The sequence below is a fragment of the Centruroides sculpturatus genome, unplaced genomic scaffold (genome assembly GCF_000671375.1).
Source record: "Centruroides sculpturatus isolate CEXI.00-Female unplaced genomic scaffold, Cexi_2.0 scaffold736, whole genome shotgun sequence".
Taxonomy (NCBI): Eukaryota; Metazoa; Arthropoda; class Arachnida; order Scorpiones; family Buthidae; genus Centruroides; species Centruroides sculpturatus.
The window spans coordinates 633,341-654,423 of NW_019385055.1; the positions used below are offsets into that span (position 1 = coordinate 633,341).

A 21,083-nucleotide genomic window follows, 5' to 3' on the forward strand; every position below is an offset into this window, starting at 1 on the left:
TAAATGATTATTTTGTCTACAGAATAAACATAAATTAACAATACCAAGCTTTTTGTAATCAATATGTTTTCTCAGCTTACTTCTAGTGTGTTGATCTTGATGTGCTTTAGTCTTTGTGATGTGCTTTATGATGTGCTTTATTTTGACTTTGAAGGTTGGAACTCTGCCCTTGCTCATCAGATGTAACTTGAAACTTTACAGACCTTGTCTGGTGGGTTGATGACTGTATTTGATGATTGTATTTTCGATAGTTCTCAGCTATCTGCCTTTGATGCTTTTAGGGTAATAGCTTTTGCTACATGTTATTGAATTGGGAAAGTTCAGATTGGAGTAGCTGTTCTCTGATCCATCTATCTTTTATACCACAGATAAACTGAGCTTGAAGAAAAATGTCTGTTGCTGATATGTCATTGCTGCATTCGCATTTCTGACTGTGAATTTAAGATATTCACAGTCAGAAATATCTTGGATGTAAAGCAGCTATGTAAATCAAAATCATGTGATACGTGTGAGATGATTTCTCCTTACGTGCCACAGGTTTTCCACCCTGATCTAGTGTAATGTTACAAAGTAACATACTCTGTCTTGTAGTGTTAAAACCAATGTTTTATTCAAACTTGCAAGTACTTTCAATGCAACTAAGGTAACATTCTCTTATCCTGGCATTGTTTGAAAAGTAACATGTAGGACTGGAAGGGTTTGTAATCATGGTCTAGAACTCTCTTGGCCAGTTCTGTAGTATGCCTATTATTTCATATGTCTACCTGATATCTTGGATACGTGTCTGGTGCATTCTAGTAGTAGTTTCAATATAATTGATTGTCACCCTCACTCCTAAGAGATGGTGTTCTAAAGGTATGGTGTATATCCTCAATTTTTCCAACAAGTCACTGTTATCTCTGTCATTGCATAATAGCCTACATAAGGTAGGTTGGGGAACTAGTGGGAGAATAAACCTGAGTTTTCTGAATATATGTGTGACAGCTAATGATAGCGACCCTAAATATGGTATTGCAGGTTGTATGTAAGTAAATTCCTTTTTGTATTCAGAGTGGATGTCAGAAAGAGTGCTCTTTTTATGTAGTTAACCAGGTGTGGTGGTACACCAATATATTTTTGTTACATTTTTATATATATGTATATATATGATTTTCTATCTTTCCTTCTTTCTTTGTTCTGTGTTCCTTGACACTCAGCTGACCAAACAAATTTCTTATTTTTCCTCAACAACTTGGAGTGGATAATTGATAGTGTGACAGTCGATACATCAGGTATAAATTGAGAGTAGTGTTACCATTCCCGTAAAGTGTCATAGTTCTGGTACATTGTTTGGTTGAGGCATATCTATAAATAGCCTTAAATTCTGACGGAGATTTAGGTATCTNTATCTCTTTGTATCGCGAAAGTCTTGCTCGACTGTGAATCGAAAAAAGGTGTTGTTTGTTCGTTTGTTTGATGTAAGGACTCAGGAGGTCGGAATCAACAAGAACCTTTCCTGTATATGTTCACAGAAAATAATAAAGCACGTCTTATTTGTTTTATATACCCGTTTCTTTGTGAAATCAACCCTCACCACGTGCATATTACCACACAGGTATTTGAATTTTGCAGGTGTATAACTTACCTTGCATACTGCAATTGATTCATTGTCACCCACTGCCTGACTAGAAGAGAAGAGAATTGCCATATGATTGAGAGCTGTTATGGCAGAATTTACATACTGAGAGAGTTGGAAGGCTGTTGATGGAATTATAAAGGTCAAGGTGTTGAATTTACGGAACACAGAACATAATCCCATCTGGAAATCTATATATAAGCAAATCCAAGAATGAAATTTTAGCCTTGATGCTAAAATTTCATTCTTGGATCATTCTTGGAGGAGAACATTATTTTTATGGGAGGCGTTTTATATCTTCTCCCTCCTACCATGAAAAGTCTTCACGAGTGGGATTTTCCTTGGAAGATCACCCATGTGTTATGTTGTTGTCTTCTATTAATCTCAATCTTTCTATGGTTTCATACATTGTAGCATGAACAGTTACATTAATATAATGTAAATTATAAAAGTTAAATATTTATACAGGAAAATCCATTTGGAAAAAAAAATCTGTTAGTCATTGACAGAGCTGGACCAATATAATTTTACACTCAGGGCATATTAAGTGTTTGATGCCTGAAGTTTTTTATATTTATGTACAGTACTTTCTAATCATAGGTATGAGCAATTACTTATTGTGATGCCGGGCTGCAATTTTTAATCATATTTTAATTTAACAATAAAAAATCATATAACTTCTGGTCTAGATTGGGAGTTCATATATAGGAAATCTGGTCTCTGGCTCCTAAGCTTTTCACAGCTGGTTTCAATTATTTTCATCTATATAACTTCGTTCTTGAGATTAAGGAAGGATTAATGGATAACAGTGGGAATCTGCACATTTGCAATTTTAAAATTGCAGTTCGATAAGTATTTATTTCAAATTATTAGTAATTTCATGATGTCAATATTTCTACTTTAATTTTTATTATCTAAGATAGAAAACACATAAAAATATGGTTACAAATAAAAATTATTGATTTTAAACTGTAATTTGCATTTAAACAGTTGTAATTTAGATGTGGTTTTTATTGATTTCAAATCTGTGAAAGCTTTTATTTTTTCTCAATGTCTATTTCTTGAGCAATGGCATTTTCAATAGACAACAAGGCTAAAGAATTTAATCTCTAATTTGCCATTGTCGATTGCAAATATGTTTTGACAAGTTTAATTTGATAAAACTTCTTTCATTGTCGCTACTGTTACAGGAATTGTCAGCAGAATTCTCAATGCCACCCATGTATTTGGAACTATATTCTGCAAACTGCGTACTTTTAAAAATTGTAGTCTCTAATGGCAAAATGATGTTTTTCAAAAGTAAACTGTTTAGAGATTTAATTTCTTTAAAAAGTTTATTCCCATCAATGTCACTACTATTGTCATCATTAAGAATTGAATGCAAATCCATACAATGTTTTTTTAATTCATTTAAATTGCTTATTTTAGTTAAATTAAAGAAAACCCCAATTTTATTCATAAGATTTTATTTGTTCAAATGTTTCTTCAAGAAATGTTAATATTATATGTAAAATGATATAGAATATCGTTGTTCTAAACTTTGTTTTTTCATTGACAGTAATGATGGTCAGTTATGCAATTGAACAATTCTATTTTCTGCAAATATTGGCTCCATTCCTAAAACTTTTGCTTATTCTTCAGCTTATGTCAAAATATTTTAAATCCTTGTATAAATCCTAAGACATAAAACAAAGACAGAAAGAAATTGAGACATTCTAGAAACTTGTACAAAGTATGAATATAAAGTAAAATATATATAAATACAGCAGGTAACTGTTACAGACATTTCTGTTAGTAGATGATGCTAAATTATTTTACGTTTCTTCAATATTTGCATCTTCTCAGAGCAGAAAGAAGTATAGCATATGCTTTGATTATCGTGTAATTATTTTTAGAAGGAGCAGAGGCTCTAAGTCCATAGTTCTGGCCTTAATTTTGTCATCCCCTAACATTCGGCACCTCGGGCAGGTGCCCAGTCAGCTTGCCTCTTATTCCAGCACTGGCCACTTAACTTTGAACTGTTACAATTGTTATTTGTAACTGATCTTATACGTCTTTGCTTTATTGCCTATTTTTATGTTTGTTTAGGGAAAGTTACAAAAAAGCTTTTGCTATTCTCTTTTCTAGTATTAAAATAAAGTATTTGGGGGTCTGTCTGGCTTTCTTAGACTATGTGGTTTTAGGAATGGGGGGGGGCCACTTTTCTGGCCAGAAAAAAGTTACAGGACAGGGAATGGTAAAAAAAAAAAAAGGCTGTATTGTTTGTAAATGTTCCTTTATTTAATTAATTATAATAATTGCACGTAGCTATTTACTTATTTTGCAACTGAATGGAAATGTCTGTAAACAGTGGAATATATCCACATTAAAAACAAAACAAGGAAATCTAAAAACTAGAAAAAAAATATAGTAATAGGAGCAACATAACATACGTTCTTCTATAAGAATCAGAAGAGTTATGAAGTAGCTTAAAAACGTTAGTTGTATATAAATGTATATTGCTGGAGTAAAGGTTGTATCAATATTATTTTTGTTCACTAGTAAATATGGTTAATATATTGTAGTTGATGTTCTTTGTTCAATTAATTTAAATTTTAGTATAATAAATTTCTGTTTTATTTATAATATAAATTTTTTAAAATTTTAGATCAAAATTAAGTTGTGAAGTGATATTATTATTATTATCATTTCTTTTTTAATTAAGCAGATATATTGATTGCTCTTTTTAGATATGAAAGCATTGTATAAAGATTTTATTGTACTTTCTCAGCATAATAAATTGCTTGATTCAGAAGCACTGAATACAAAGGTATTTCAATATTATTGACTTATAATTTAATAATAATTTTTAGAATAATTAAAAAAAAATATTAAGTTGTATCTTGTAAGCTATTTTGTATTAGTTTTTATAAGTAATAACAATCCATGAAACCTTTATAACAGTGTTGTCTCCATAACAAACTTCACGAACGTTTTTCACCTCCATCGAGGTCTGCTTCAGGTGGTGACTAAACGGTGTCGCCTCTTGACCATTGGAACAATGACGCCCGAGATGTAAATAATTGCACGTATCGCGTTTCACCCCTTCTCTTGTCCCAGTTTGAATTCTTCGAACAAGTACCTCCACGCCTGCGCAATCGTTTCTCCGTCTTTAAAGTTGATGCAGGTGCCCCCAATGTTGGCTTTATAAACCTCCCAGGCCTCCAGGTGACGGATGTGATCAATACGAAATGTCTGTCCAATTACTCTGGTGTTTTGGAAGTCCGCCCGGATTTCAGGGTCGGTAACGTAGGCCGACAAGGCGGTGGTGTGCTTGTTATTTTTAACATCCCGTTGATGTTCCCGTAACCGTTTTTGTGTTGAGCGGATAGTGCAGCAATGCAAACTAAGTCTCTATGCAATCTATTGTCCCTGATGGGAATGGAGTATACTCTGGGGCCCTGTTGAGATCTATCGCATCCTTGGCGTTGCACAGCAAGTCGTAAATAGTGCCAGTTCTCCTGTACGTGATCTTTGTGTGATTACAGCAAGCAATCTCCCTGTATAGGGGGTCTAAATGTTGGTTGAACCAGACGACCATGCATCTGTCATTCTTAATGGATTGGTGGCTGCTGTCCGGCGTAGGCAGAGGGCTGCCACTGCGGCGTGGGGGATGGTCAGCGCAGGCACGGGCTAAATCGCAAATCATGTCTTTACTGTAGCCATGCTCAATGGCCATTTTTTCTATGCGGTGGAGCTCTAACCGGGTGTTGCATTTGTGTGGTGCATGAAGGACCATCTGGTAAGGGCACAGAAGGCCGCAATTTTGTAGACAAAGGGGTCAGATGAGTTCGCGGGGATGAAAATTGGAATCTTGTTCCGGTTTACGGTAAACGCTCCTTTCTATCTTGCCACCCCTGAGACGTATGTCAACATCTAGAAAATGTGCATACGAGTTGCTAACTTGATCTAAGCCAAGGGTGAGGCCGTAAGCATTGTCGTTCATGCACAACAAAAAAATTGTCAAGATTCGGTGTGGTTTTCCAAAGTATGAAGATGTCATCTACGTATCTTTGGTATAGACTGATGTATGATAACAATTTGGGCAATACTCTCTCCTCCAACTGTCTTACCACCAGCTCGCAAAGGTTCCCCGATAGCAGGCTGCTCATGGGCACACCCCTTCTTTGTAAGTAAGTAGTGTTGTTGAACTGGAAAATTGAGGTGTAGCACCTTAGATGTGCCAGCTCTAATATCTGCTGATGGTGCTGGAGCGCATCATTCTCGCAAAGTAGAAGGCCCCTAAGGGTGTAGAAGCATGGCTGTAGTCTTATCGAATGGAAAAGGCACACGAAAATGAAAACCGTGAAGTGCAGGTTGTCACCCACATCGATCTGTCGTAACAACTCAACAAAAGCAGCGGAATTGGTGGTAGAGAACCTATAAATCCCTTCAAACGCTCAGCGGCAATGTTGTGAACGGTCTTCTCGAGCAGCCTCATTGGGAACCTAGCTTTATCCAGGACCGGCCTAAGTGAAGGGGTCGGTTTGTGCATTTTGGCAAATGCAAACAACCTTGGAGTGTCAGGAGAGTTACGGGAACATCAACGGGATGTTAAAAATAACAAGCACACCACCGCCTTGTCGGCCTACGTTACCGACCCTGAAATCCGGGCGGACTTCCAAAACACCAGAGTAATTGGACAGATGTTTCGTATTGATCACATCTGTCACCTAGAGGCCTGGGAGGTTTATAAAGCCAACATTGGGGTCACCTGCATCAACTTTAAAGACAGAGAAACGATTGTTCAGGCGTGGAGGTACTTGTTCGAAGAATTCAAACTGAGACAAGCAGAGGGGTGAAACGCGATACGCGCAATTATTTACATCTCGGGTGTCATTGTTCCAACGGTCAAGAGGAGACATCGTTTAGTCACCACCTGAAGCAGACCTCAATGGAGGTCAAAAACGTTCGTAAAGTTTGTTACAGAGACAACACTGTTATAAAGAAGGTTTCATGGATTGTTATTACTCAACACAGTGTTAAGTTACTAGAAGTCGTTTTGTGTTTTTATAAGTTTCAGTATACAATGTAATTGCCATGTCTACCAGATAAAACTCTTATTTATAGTCTTTCCCATGATGAGAAAAGTGCTGATGTTCATTTGGTTATGTATATGAAAGAAAATAGTTCAGTGTTCAGTATAAAGTAGAACATAATATATGTAGAATATACATTAGAAAAGTATAAAATATGTTTAAACTGTTATAATCTATTTGAGGTTTTCAACAGTTTTTCAGGAAATTTGAGATTATAAAAAAAAAAAGGAAATGACATAATGTCATTATGACAACACATTTTGAAGACTTTCCATAGTTTAGCTACAGACATGGAGTGATATGCATTCCAGATCTAGCACTTCACGTCTGTAGTTAAGCTATGGAAAGTTTTACGGCTGATTGCAGAGACAGAGTTTACATTAAACGACGTTTACACATTGGCTCTTACTTACTTCGCTATTACTCCCCTGTTTTAGGAGTCGTTCGGCCAATCGGATTATTTCTTCGTGACGTCAGAAATGGTCGTCAGCTATATTCCGAAAGCTTAAGGCCGTCAAAATCATTGTTCGGCAATTAATGACAATCCTTTTCTATTTCGTTATTTAATTTCGTTGCCAATACGATTTAAAATATGAACAAATCCATATTTAGAAAATTTATACCGAATTCGAAAATCGCCTTCGGAATAGATTTTTAAGGAATTATTTCGACATCTTATTACTGTCAAAATGAATAATTTTAAATATTTTATTATTAATATTGCATTTTTTTAAATATCTATAAACAGATTTCTGTAATTATTAAAATTGTCTCTTTTGTTTAACAGTACAATGACTCGGAAATGCATTAACGTTTTATAACCGACACAATACTCGAATTGTAAATAAATGCATCTGATTTAAATTAAATTGAAGTTTTAAGTCTTCACCCATTTGAATGTCGAAATTGGAACATTTAGAACAAATTTAAAGTATTTAATTTTGTTGTTTTTGCGCCGAGCAATTAATTAATAATTTTGTCGATTCGTACCGTTTACAACATTTATCGAAGGAACGATATCTGTTTTTATCTAAACTTTTCCACGAACAAAGCTAACACTCAATTTGAAAAGCCCTCTAAACCTGCTGTCGAGTGAGTCTAGAAAATAGGTCAAATAACTTGTTTCTAATCCGATTGGCCGAACGACTCCTAAAACAGGGGAGTAATAGCGAAGTAAGTAAGAGCCAATGTGTAAACGTCATTTAATGTAAACTCTGTCTCTGCAATCAGCCCTTAGAGTTTTTGGATGATAAAGATCCAGTTTTAAAAGAAAATTTAATTAAGTGGAAACCAGACATTGCTTATTTAACAGATTTGTTTGATAAATTAAATTGCAGTTACAAGGTGACAGTTTAAATTTGATTAAAACAAAGTCAATCATTTCAGCTTTTCTTGTCAGAATTAAACTAATGAAGCAAAATATTGGATAGTGTGAATTTTCCCAGTTTCCTAATTTGTCACAGACAAACTGTTGGGATGATGACTTTTCAACCTATGTTCAACATTCAAATATGCTTCACACAGACTTTGAAACTAGGTTTGAGGATGTTTTGACTACGGAAATACCACAGTGGATTATCAATCCATATGATGACATTAAAGAAACTGATGTCATATTACAAGAAGGAATGATCGGAATAAGCACTAACAAAGAACTTAAGGTACAGTTCAGAAAGAGATCAGCAATTTTGGTTTCAAAGAGACATACCTATTACTTATCCTGCATTATGGACTATCATGAGAGAGTTTTTGATAGCTTTTCTATCTTCATACCTCATGGAAAGGGGTTTCAACACGGTTGGCAATCTTCTTACGAAAGAAAGAAATAGGTTAGAAATCACTGATTGAGGAGATTTAAGGTTTCAACTCACTAAATTGAAGCTAAATATTGAAAATTTGCTATTAAAACATCAGGCTCATCCATTAAAAGCATTTATTTTTTTGTGTAGTTATTTTATGTTATAATTTTACTGGATTTGCATTTTGTGTCGTTTTAATTAATAAATGTATAAAACTTAACATGTGTTTTTTTTAACTTTTTTACTCTACAGTTAAACCTATCAAAGTGAGTAGCACTGTGTCAGCTGTCAAAAACACATTTGAAGTTGATGAATTTGTAACAATTTAATATTAGAAATGCGGGGGTCTACCCAAAACAGAAAAAAATTGGCATGTGGTCTACAAGACAAAAAATGTTGGGAACCTCTGGTTTAGAAGGTACTACCAAAACATTAAGAGCCTGTACACATTAGGCGTTTTTCAATGCGCGTTAAACGCGCGTTTTAAAGAACCAAGAGTTCTATGTAGGCGTACACACTCAAACGCACGCTTTTGGCCAAGCGTGCATTAAGTGTGCATTAAACGCACGTTTATAGATTTTTGTTAAAACGTGTGTTTTGCGGGCGCTTTATGGGCACTTTGTGTGCTGCCTTATAGCGACGATGGAGGAGCACACACAATCAATTACTTTCACGTCCATTTCCAAACTGAGCCAGTGCTAATGCCGAACTAACGCTCGTCGAACGCCGAGCTAACGCGCATTAGCTCGGCGTTCGACGAGTGTTTAAAAACGCCTAGTGTGTACAGGCTCTTAATCATTTGTTTACTGTTTCACTTCATGGGTGAAAGACACAAATGGTCACCAAACAACAAAATTATTTTTATTACATTGCTTCATCATAAATTTATCCCTTGGGGTGTGCTGGTCCCCTGGAGCAGTGTCTTTCAACTGCCAATCCAGGGACCAGTGCTGGTCAATGAAAAAGTCTCACCAGTCCACAGAAAAATATTTTATTATGCTGATGCACAGTGTCAGTACAATCAAATATTTTTCTGTTGATTTTGTCTATTTTTCTGTTATCAGTTGATTATGGGTGATCACTTCTCAGAAAAATTTTTATGGCCACACATCAAACTGTAGAAAATGACTTGTGTATGTGTTTTTTTTTTTTTTTGATATTACACATTACATAGTTATAATATTTTATTAAAAGTATAAATGAAATAAGTAATGTACTGTACAGTACATGTCTCTCACTGATTTTAAGTCAAAGAAGATCAAATATAATTGAAAGTAGTAGATCAGTTCTTCTTTAATTGGTAACCTGTAATCAGTAACATTACAGATTGTAGATAGGAATAACTATTAAAGCTGGATATCCATATGAGCAATTTTTTTATGCTAAACTAGCACATAATCATGTAACTTCTGTGCAATTCACTCAGTTGATATCCATTATGCAATTTGTACTTTATTTGTTATCTGACAAGAAAAAACGACGAATAAATCAAAGATAGATGACAATGACACTTATCATCTTAACAACGTGCCTATTTTTGTAGGAAAAAAAGAAAACAAAACATTGATTTGTTATTATTTTTATTGTTTTTCATCTTAATATTTTTCATTCCTTTTATTCATCCCCAAGACATTTTTACAAATGACATCAAATCATCATGTTGCTGATTGGTAGTGTCTAATTCACATGATGAAAAAGTACATCCGGCTCAAGCATTTAATTTTCACATAACCATATGATTTAGATGCTTATTTTTTCTAGATCCTGCATATGCAATGCCTGAAAGCATTTAAATTATGTGATAAAATCACTTATATGGATATCCAGCTTAAGAAATATAAATAAGATTTTTTTTACAAAAACATCCACATCCTTTGTATTTGGGATTTTATTATCAAAAATAAATTTCATCAGAAATTTATTCAAAAAAAAAAAAATAATAATAATAATAATAATTTTGGATTGAAAAGTTACAAAATAAACTCTTTAAATTAAAAATGTTGTACTGACTGAAACAAAAATTCACACCAAAGGCTTTAAGGAGCATTTTAAGGAACATTTTATTTCCGACTAGCGCTTTCGACATTCATATCTACCTCGAAAGCGCTAACTGGAAATAACATTCCTTAAAACGCTCCTGTGTGAACTTTCACTTCAGTTAGAACAATTGTTGGCGTGACATCCATAGTACATTTGTAAAAAAGTTGTACTGAATTGACCTGGTAATCATGCACACTGTTTTTGATGGCTCACATGCAGCCCTAAAGTATTTGAGAATCTCTAGTCTAGACTATATCAAAAATGCTTGTCAATAATAATTATATGATAAGAATAGTACTGATAATAAAATGTTGATTTTTCTATTTTGAGCTTCAATCTTGTTTCCTTATAAAAATAAGGTTTTCATCATGTTATTTTATAACAATAGATGATGTAGAAATATTATCAAAAATATTATGAAAAATTTGAAACTTAAAAACAGTTTTCAATTAAATCCAAAAAAAAATTTGTCATAATTGCTTTTTCATTTTTTTCAGATGAAAGAGTCTTTCTATGGAGATGTTTCAATTAAAAATTGCACAGGATGTTATCAAGAACGACTGTACCGTACTCCGTATTTCCATTTTCATTTTTATATTACTAAAGAATTATATAATTTATATATAGAAAAAGTATTTAATAATATGAAGTTTGAGTTACCAAATATAATTCTTTTCAATTTTTGCCTTAAAGGAATAGCAAGGTGAAGCATAATTTTACTTCTCTAGAATGTATGCAAAATGATTAGCAACAATTAAATTTAAGTTAAATAAAACTTAATTCAGTAAAATTTTATTTAAGTAAAAGTAAAAAATGATAATTACAGGTAACCCCCGTATAACACGGTAGTTATGTTCCAAAAAATTGTCGTGTTATGCGAATCCGTGTTATGCGAAACAAAGAACTAGTACGAAAAGGAGGGTTAGGTTCCAAAAATTAAAAAACATGCTACTATATTTTCATAATTAAGATAAATATCTTTATTAAAATTTTCTTAAGTGATGCATATTAATATAAACAATGTTTTCTTTGTCATCACTAAAAGCACTATTAACCGAGAGCGTTTTATTTTTGGCAAGTTATCGTTATCCTCTGAGCATTTTTCTGCATTATTTTCAGATTCATGCTTTACCCTTTGCAAAAAGTGTATGTAATTTTAGATTGCTTGCTTCTAGTTAAAAGATCTTTATAAATATAAGATCTTTATATATGGTGCTAAGCACTTATGGAATAAGAGAAAAATATCTGGCAACACCAGAAGCAGAAGCATCGAGATCTGGCAAAATTGAAACAATTTTCGCGAAGGACCATGTGTATGAAGACGAGAAAAGAAAATTTACACACTGAAGTACTCATAGTTCACGAAAATAATAATTTTCGTGAACTATTAGTACTTAAGTATGTAAAAATTTATTACATTTCATGTTGTACAAGGGTTTTACCCATTTCTCGAACCGTGTCAGAGTGAATCCGTGCTATAAAAGTACCGTGTTATACGGGGGATGGTACCAATTCTCGAACCGTGTTAGAGCGAATCCGTGCTGTAGAAGTGCCGTGTTATATGGGGGTTACCTGTATATAGTAAATTCGTATTGTAAAATTTGCATGTTTTCTGAAAACCTTAGAACATAGATTTATTTTCTAAGATTATGATGAATTATTTGATGTTTTCATTTTTCTATGGGAAAAGTTTTTATGGATTCTTATGTAAAAAGGTGTAGAATAAAAATTGAAATTGAATAATCCAAAACATGAAAATATAGAGATATCACTGATTTTTTTTCAATAATCTTGATCTAGAATCTTTGAATTTGAGCCAGTCTTAGAAGCTGTGGGGTCCAATTGCAAACATTTTTTATGGGACCAGGCTTATCCCACCCAAGATCTGTAGAATCCTAAGGCAAATCTACACGATGACATTTTAATATCTAGATCTTGTAATTGCCTTTGCGCAAGAGCAATTAGATGGAAATTATATATAAATTGTAACAAACTTATCCCACTCTATAAGGTGATGTAAATCTGACAATATCACACTCTCTATATTCACTATTTCTCCCTCACGGGTTAACAGAAATTGAGAAGTTCTCACCTTCAAGTGTTTTGGTCTATACAATATTTAGTGTGTAAAGAACTTTCAATGTATTTTGATTTCAGTCACTTTCTTCTTCTTCCTTTTTTTACTGTTAGAGAGCTGTCTCTGAAGAACTGTTCCAAAGAGAACCTGATCCTTTTAATGTATGTATACAGTGGTGTGCAGTACTCGGAATAAAAAGTCCTTTTGTCTTGTTCCTGCACGTGCTCACTGGTCCTCTTTGAATGATCTAATCTTGCTCGATGGTTAAGTCTGAAGAGAAAAAGCCCAAAACAGGGAAAGATGGCTGCCATACCAATGTTTTGATTTTTATATCTTAGCAATCATCATTTTTTTTTCTCTACCAATCAGGGCACATTCTGAACAATGGCACAATCAGACTTATTCGGATGCTTATCTAATGGAACAAGACTGTTATTGCCTTTAACAATAAGTATACAAGAGGTGGAACATTTTACGAACATCATCTTCAGGTGAAATAGAACATATTTAGAATAAGAACAATATTTTAAGGTTAAGTTTTCGTGATATTCAAACAAACTATATAAATTATTTTTTGAACACAGGTGAGAGCAATGTGACATTAATATACATCTACCTTGTGACATGAATAGGAAAAATTCATAAAAAATAAAAACGAAATGTTAAAGAAATATTATAGAAAACATAAAGGCGTTAAATACATAAGCTATAATTTAAGGTTTGAAAAGTGTCAGCTATAATTCAGGGATTCAGGCATGAGCTTATTATATGAGCTGAATGTTGTTATATAAAAAGTCTCCTAGTGAAAAATAACTTTACAATCTGTACATTGTTTGAGTAGAGAGGATCCTGACTGTAATAGTAAAAAATTATGTTCCAATACATTCCTAGAGAGGTCAGTGGAAAACCTACTATATAAGATATCATCTTTGTGTTCTTCAAAGTGATTTTGTTGTAACTGTCTGGTTGTGGCCCCTATATAAAAATTTTTGAACCAGAGCTTGAATCTTTGCATGGAGATTACAGGTGTGGAGTGTGTGTACACACTCCCTAAAATCAAAATTCTAAGTAGAAAAGAGTTTTCCATTGTACAACTACAAAGCTAGATTTGCATCAGTTTCAATCCCGTAGTGCATTGCAAACTGGTATAATTTCCCTGGCAGGTAACACCCTAAACATGCAAATCCCACTACTGGAATAATTGTGACTTATTCTTAGTGACACTTGTCTTATTGCGTAAAGGTGTGCAAACACAAGCTGACTGATGGTTCGGCCACTGACGATGCAGACTGTCAATTAACTGTTAGCTCGCTGATGTACAACTTGCACTCAATTTAACTGCTGATTTAACAGACTTGACCTAATTTAAAATGGTGACAAGTTATTGCTCTGGTGTCTGAGTAAAAGCATTAACAAAATACAAAAAGAAGTTGCTGCCTTATATGCAGTTATGAAAGACATTTTGCTTTTCTGTGGCATGATTTTTCTGATGAAAGAATTGCACATGTTTGCAAACAAACTTTGTTGAAATTCAACAAAGGAACTGTGATACTGTGATATGAAAACAAAATAGCTACAGCATTGCCAGATCTGACAGATAAAATAGCACAGATTTTAATAATTATTTTATTTTGTACATTTGAATTAAAATTTCAGAAAGTTTAAACAACACGTACCTGAACCAGTTACCGGTGTTGGAGAAAAGACAAATGAAAATCGTAAACATTTTCAAACCTTACTAGTTCTTCTTCAGATGATGAAAAGCAACGGAATGTAGAACATAAAATAGAATATCGATATTTAAACAAAATCGAACCCACTTGCAATTTAAACATGTAGGATTTGAACCTTACGTTTAAAAACGTAAGGTTCGAAAATGTTTGATTTTTATTCGTCTTTTCTCCACACTGGTAACTGATTCAGGTACGTGTTGATTTCATCCTGGTGTTTTGTGAATGTAGAAGTTTACAAAGTTTAAACATTTATTGAAATAAAATTCTTTGTGTAAGATTTGCTATTTCTTGTCATGAAACTAAAAATAATTGAGTTTGGATATTGATATTCACACAAAGTGCACCCACTAAATGAAATTCCTGGATCCACTCCTGGATTATATAGGCACCCAATTTCTCTAGATCAGAAAATTTATCCATCATTACAGATAATTCTATGCAGAGACAAAACTCAGTTTGATGGGAAAAATTATTTTGTATTTTTTGAAACTGCAAACAATTCATATTGTGACTGATCATAAATATGGAATGGCAGGATGTGCAAATACTAAATTTATATTTTCATTTTTGGTGAATAAAGTTGAGGGGGAGAAGGATGTATAGACTAAGATGTTATGCGTAAATTTGGCATGAGAGTATCCTGTATTGTATACTGCTGCAGCTATTATTTGTAGTTTCATTTGTACAAGGAACTGAGATGATGAATATTGTGAAAGTATGTAGTTTTTATCTTTAAGGAAGACACGTGGAAGCAAAATATGACAAAAAGAACAACTTTAATTAAGGTTGTAAGCTTAATTACAGGCTTCTTTAGGATGCCAGTGCTAACTTTATGTCCTGACAGTTAGAAACAATCAGAATCGCGAACAAGGTTATACAAACAAAATCCCGAATCATAGGACGCGACATAAAGAACTGTTATTGAAAATCATCGCGCGAAAATCTAAATCTATCTTATAAACACTAATAATAACTAAGACTTAAACTAATATTAACTAAGGTAAGAAGATAGGGGATAGGTAAAGGAAAGTTAGAACTCAGAAAATGGGTACCCAGTGCTAGTATGTAAGGCCTTCGAAGATCGTTTCTCCTTGCAATGTCCTTAGTGAGGGTCTTACATAAAGTTGGAAGGATCTCCCTTTTTTTCTTCAAGTCACACAACTGTCGGCAGTTATGATGTGAAGATTCGTTCTTAATTTCCGTGGGTCTATCACGGATATTTTTTTGTCCATCTCTCAGACTCTCCCTTTGTCTCATGTACACTCCCAAAATCCTTCTCCAGCTCCTTCTCACTTCATTCCTCACTCTCGTCCCCCTTACTTCTCCTCTTACCTCACCCCTCCCCTTGTTTTAGGGTGTTTTCGTTAACGAATAAGTAAAGGAATTTCGGGGAGAGACTCTCCATAGAGGGTAGACCATAGAATGAAGAAAGGAGATAAAAAGGGGGGGAAAGGAACGCAGAAAGAAAACTAAAGCTAATTAAAATAAAATATAAACTATATACAAAATACATGGCGTACTGCCACAATATAGATATGTTCTGCATATGAGGGTGAATATAGTTGTATTTACATAACCAAGTAGCTAGAAGGATGTATCAGGAAAGATATATAGTGGTAACTGTCGACAAAAAATCTTTATCAGTGTTGTATTCATTACAATATCCACTAACGTTTTCGACCTCCACTGAGGTCTTCTTCAAGTGCTGACTAAGTGTTGTCTTCCCTTGACCATTAGAATGATGTTGTCTGAGATGTAAATATTGCATGTATCACATTTCACCCCTCCGCTTGTCCCCGTTCGAATTCCTCGAATAGGTATCTCCACGCCTGCACGATCATTTCTTCGTCTTTAAAGTTGATACAGGTGCCCCCAACATTTGCTTTGTAGATCTCCCAGGCCAGGTGACCAGGTGACGGATGTGATCAATTTGAAATGCCTGTCTGATTAATTTGGTGTTCGGGAAATGAACAATCAACATTTGGATCCCCTATACAGGGAGACTGCTTGCCATAATCACACAAAGATCGCGTACAGGAGGACCTGCACTATTTACAGCCTGCTGTGCAGCGCTAAAGATGTGATAGATCTCAACAGAGCCCCAGGGGTTTACTTCATTCCCATCAGGGACAATAGATTCCAAAGAAATTTAGTTTATATTGGTTCTACCGTGCGCTCAACACAAAAATGGTTACGAAGGGAGTGAGTGGGAGAACGAAGGGAGTGAGTGGAGAGGAAAAACGAGGTCAGATTGGAAGTGAGAGGAGAAGGGAAAGGACGGGAGACGGAGAGGGAGGAAGTGGATAGGGGAGGTCGTAAGGAAAGCCTCCCCTGTAAGTTGGACATTGTATGGTGAGATGAGAAGTAGAGAACTTTAGAACAAGAGGAAGAAAAAGGAACTTAAATGAGAGGAACCAGACAGATCGCCCCTTTTGGATTGATATCTCAGTGTGAAACAAGAATTGAGTGAATCAGCCCCTCCCCCCAGACCGACGAGAAGCCTCATCCACGAGCCCACACAATTCAACCTGCATCATCAAGTTTTGGGTACCCTCTTTCCTTATTCTTTTCTTTCATCTTCTGAATCTTCGATTAAGCCGACTACGTTCAATTAGTTTAAATAGTACAGTAGTAGGAACCTAGTATTAAGTAAGATAACTTTAGTTAATCGAATGTTCGGTTCGGGAAAAGGGACAACTGGAATTGTTGGTATCCTATGAAATCCTGTATTTGAACTAGCGAGTTAATAAATAATTGTATTTTATGTTATCAAATCTGGGTTGTGTGCCTTTATATAACTCGCAGAAATCACGCTATAATAAGAAAACATGCATTAGTGAAATGAGTGAAAGTGATTGTTTTCATTATTATTTTACTGTGTTTTGTACTTTAATTCTCTGATAAGAAAATAAGATAAATATTAAAAATTTTTCAGATTTTTGTTATATTTTTTAAAGAAAACTTAATCTTATTGTAATTTTCAAAGCACGATTAACAATTGATAACCAATAATAGAAAGCAATTTTGGTATATTGTCATGATAAATGTTAATATCATTTGAATGAATGAAGCCTAAACAAATTTTGGAAGTTTTTTGCATAATAAATGTTGAGAATTTTTTTATATAAGAAGAATTAATTATTATTGAATTGTCAGTTATTTAACTGTAGTTCAAGAGATACTGATGAATTGAATGGAAATAAAACATTACCATAATAGTTGGAATAGATTTTAGGATGAAAGCAATGGAGAAAAGAAAAACATTGTTTTTCATTATTATTATGTTTGAAAATGGTATAAAACTAATTAATAATGTATTTTCATTCAATTGAATATTATCCTTTGATATTTAAATTTCTGTTCAATTTGTAACATTTAGTTTCTCTCCTATGACTCTTCCTGTCATTCTTACTGAGCAATATGCATCTGAATATTCATATATTATGACTTGCTTATGAAAATAATAATTTTGATTAAGTTGAGGGAGTGAATTCCACTAGAGGGTCGTGCGCAGGAATAACATCAGCGACCATGAGAATATTGACAACTTTTCTCTCTACGACTGATGAGAAGAACATATATATCGACTATACTCAACAGCTTTGACTCCACATCACACTTCAGTGCCCAGTTCCTTTGCCTACAAAGTTTTCAAATGGCTTTTTATTATTGATTGTTAAATCAACAATCATGCTTTCCAGTAATGAAGGCTGAATTGATTTTCTGGGAACTATGACAAAAATATGAAAAATATTATTCAGGTTATTTGTTTTATTATACATTATCATTAGTTTGTCTTTTGAACACTATATAGTGTAAATACACGAACACTTGGAAATCTTCACCTTAAGTTTATTCGGTTTTTAGTTGATACTTGTACCTGTTTTTGTACACGTTTCGGGCTTATGTAGGTCCCTCCTCAGCCAACTTGTATTTTGTCTACATATCTGTTGTCTTAATTTTTGGTCATATGCATTTTCCTTCGATGACTTAATAAACTTGATAAACTTAAGATGAAGATTGCCAAGTGTTCATGTATTTACACTATATAGTGTTCAAAAGACAAAATAATCACCAACATGGTTTCAAGAGTGTAAAACATTATCATTATTGTTTAACCAATATTGATAATGCATACTCTTGTAATCAAGCTTTAAATTCTAAAGTGATCTTACAATTTTTTATCTACAAATTCAATTTTAAACTGGATTTATTGATTTATAGCTTTATATTCATTTTCATTTATATTAGTGATATCTCTTTTCAATTATATTATTGAAATATTTTTAAATGGTAAATTTAATTAGTATATATTGGTACATATATAAATAAGTTAAAAGTTGATTTATTTATTGATTTATACAGTGTTTCAAAATGATTAGAATAATGTCACATATTATGGAATTATCTAATTAATTGTCAGTGGGTAACATGAAGCTGGCTGTCACAAATGCTCAATTTGAGCTTCCTTTATTACTCTGCAAAAATCTGCTAGTGTTAGATGCTGCAGCAACTAGAGTCAATAAGGATGTAAATTGCATCCTTATTGAGTATTGTGTATCCTGTACACAATACACAAAATACAGTTGTTTTGGAAATTGCAAACTTCCAACCTGTTCTTTCTGTAGACTTTTGAGGGCTATGCTGAAAATGCTGTAGCTGTGTAATAAATAACAGAATCCAGGGAAACGTTCGGCATTGATAAACAAGTTTAATTTTCAAAAAAATAACTAAAGTTCCAAAGAAGCAATCATTCGAACAATGAATTTACAAGATTAATTGGGACCGATCATAACAAATACAGCATATGGATTCTCAAGTACTGATAAACAAAGAATCTATTCTATCATAGGTCTAACTTAACTAATTTTTACAAATAACTGGACCCAAAAGTAAAAGGAAAGATGTTAAGAATCATAGGATTATAAAAGTATTTATAGAAGGAGAAGGTTCAAAGGCGTGACTGACAATGAAATAATAAAAACCTCAGATTGTTCCGTTGTATGGGTTTTCCTTCCGTACTTGTCGACACGTACATCTCCTAGCTCTCTCCCCGAATATGTCTTCTTTGTTCTGTTTGAATCTCCCTCCATCCTCTGCCCCTTGACCAATCAGGTGTCACCCCCTTTTGTTTTATAACAGATTAGACCACATGGGTCAACCAACTACAGTGTGGTTTAGGGAAATAGAAGCTGGAAGTACAGTTTTACTGCAGGAAGATGGTATAAGGAAAATGAAAAATAAATGACAAGGCTTAATAAAGTCACAACGCTCTAATTTTCTCCACATTGGTCTCAGAAGTTGAAGGTCTGCTAGATGATTTACCTTTACAAAGACAGTCTGTTTGCTGAAATTGATTATACCATTTTCAAATAGTTCTCTGCTGGTGGTTGTATGTGAAATTTTGTATGAAATTGACATTGCACTCTCAACACTGACCTACTGAAATGATACTGTAAGATGCAAAATGCTTTCCCCTCACCGCTGGCAGTCATTTTCACAAGTAGTTTGTCTGCCACCTGGCAATAGAATTATGAACTATTGTGCCAGTTTAGAAATAAACTTTGAGGATGTGTTTCAATGTATTCCACTGGCTATTCTATTGATGGTAATATATTCCTGATAGAATGTGTCGTTATCATTCAAATCATTTTGAAACATCCTTTATAATAACTTTTTGATTATATATTTATATAATTGTAACTTATTAGTAAAGATTATATTTTTTTTTTATAGCTGGTTTGAATTAGAAGTAAGAAAATACAAAATCAGTTTAAATAAATTGATGAAACTGTGCCAAGAAAATCTTCCAGAAGACTGTTTGCTTATTTGGATAACAACATTTCCTCAGCAGCATAAAAATGAAAATGGTTTACTTCAATTACCAACTGAACTAATTAAAAATTCTATGTGTTTTCATGTGTTGAAGGCTAATCAGTATACACAAGAGGTATCATTTTTTTTTATGGTGTTTAAAACTGTATTTAGTCTTAGAAAATAATATATTTTCTGTAATAATTTAGAAAATAATATACAGTCAGCCAAGATGTTCTGCCAAAAGTCTGAAAAAATGATTTATTCCATAGTAAATCAATAGTATAAACTGCCACCCCATTTCTTGCCATTCGCCAATTATGATTTAAAATAAAGTTGTCGTTTTCTGTACAAAATGTTTTGGATAAATTGCCACAATTTTTTATTGTTGCAAAAATTAAGGTAAAATATTGTCATAATGGGAGTTCCCAGCAATTTTAAAATGCAAGAGACAAGAAGTTTTTGGTAATGTTTTTTCTTTCTCAATTGACAGTTAGGAGTGACTGCTACAATGATTAAGATCTGCACAAGGCCCCAAATAACAGTTAAAGAGAGCTGGACAGACATTCTGTCAGTTGAGTCTGAAACTGTTTAGATATTTTTGAGCTCTGAATTCTTGCTGTACAGTACATGTACTATACACTGATTATTTATCTTTTATGCAGTGGAGAATAAAACTATACTTACAGTTAGCAAAAAGCAAGAAATCTATGTCCATAGTAATACCTATCCATCCTGTTTTCAAAAATATATTGCCAATCACTTTTGTCTGGAAGAAAAATGTAAATAGATTGACTGTAGGCAATATTTTAAACCAAAAAAGCAAGTGGATGAATGCAGAAAATAGAGCCCCCCTAGAAAAATGGAAAATGACAAACTTGAAAATGCATTAGTGATATGGATTATGCAAGTAAATGCAAAGAATGG

At 33.6% G+C, this 21,083-nt stretch overlaps 1 protein-coding gene across 1 annotated transcript in view; it reads left to right on the top strand.

The window, feature by feature from the left end:
* LOC111634014 (PC-esterase domain-containing protein 1A-like) overlaps window positions 1–21,083 on the top strand; it is a 49,348-nt gene that overhangs the window by 20,302 nt on the left and 7,963 nt on the right. The window contains exons 3-5 of the mRNA XM_023378691.1: window positions 4,345–4,424; window positions 11,030–11,235; window positions 20,079–20,292. Of these exons, the coding sequence (XP_023234459.1) occupies window positions 4,345–4,424; window positions 11,030–11,235; window positions 20,079–20,292 (500 nt within the window). The remainder of the gene's footprint in view (window positions 1–4,344; window positions 4,425–11,029; window positions 11,236–20,078; window positions 20,293–21,083) is intronic.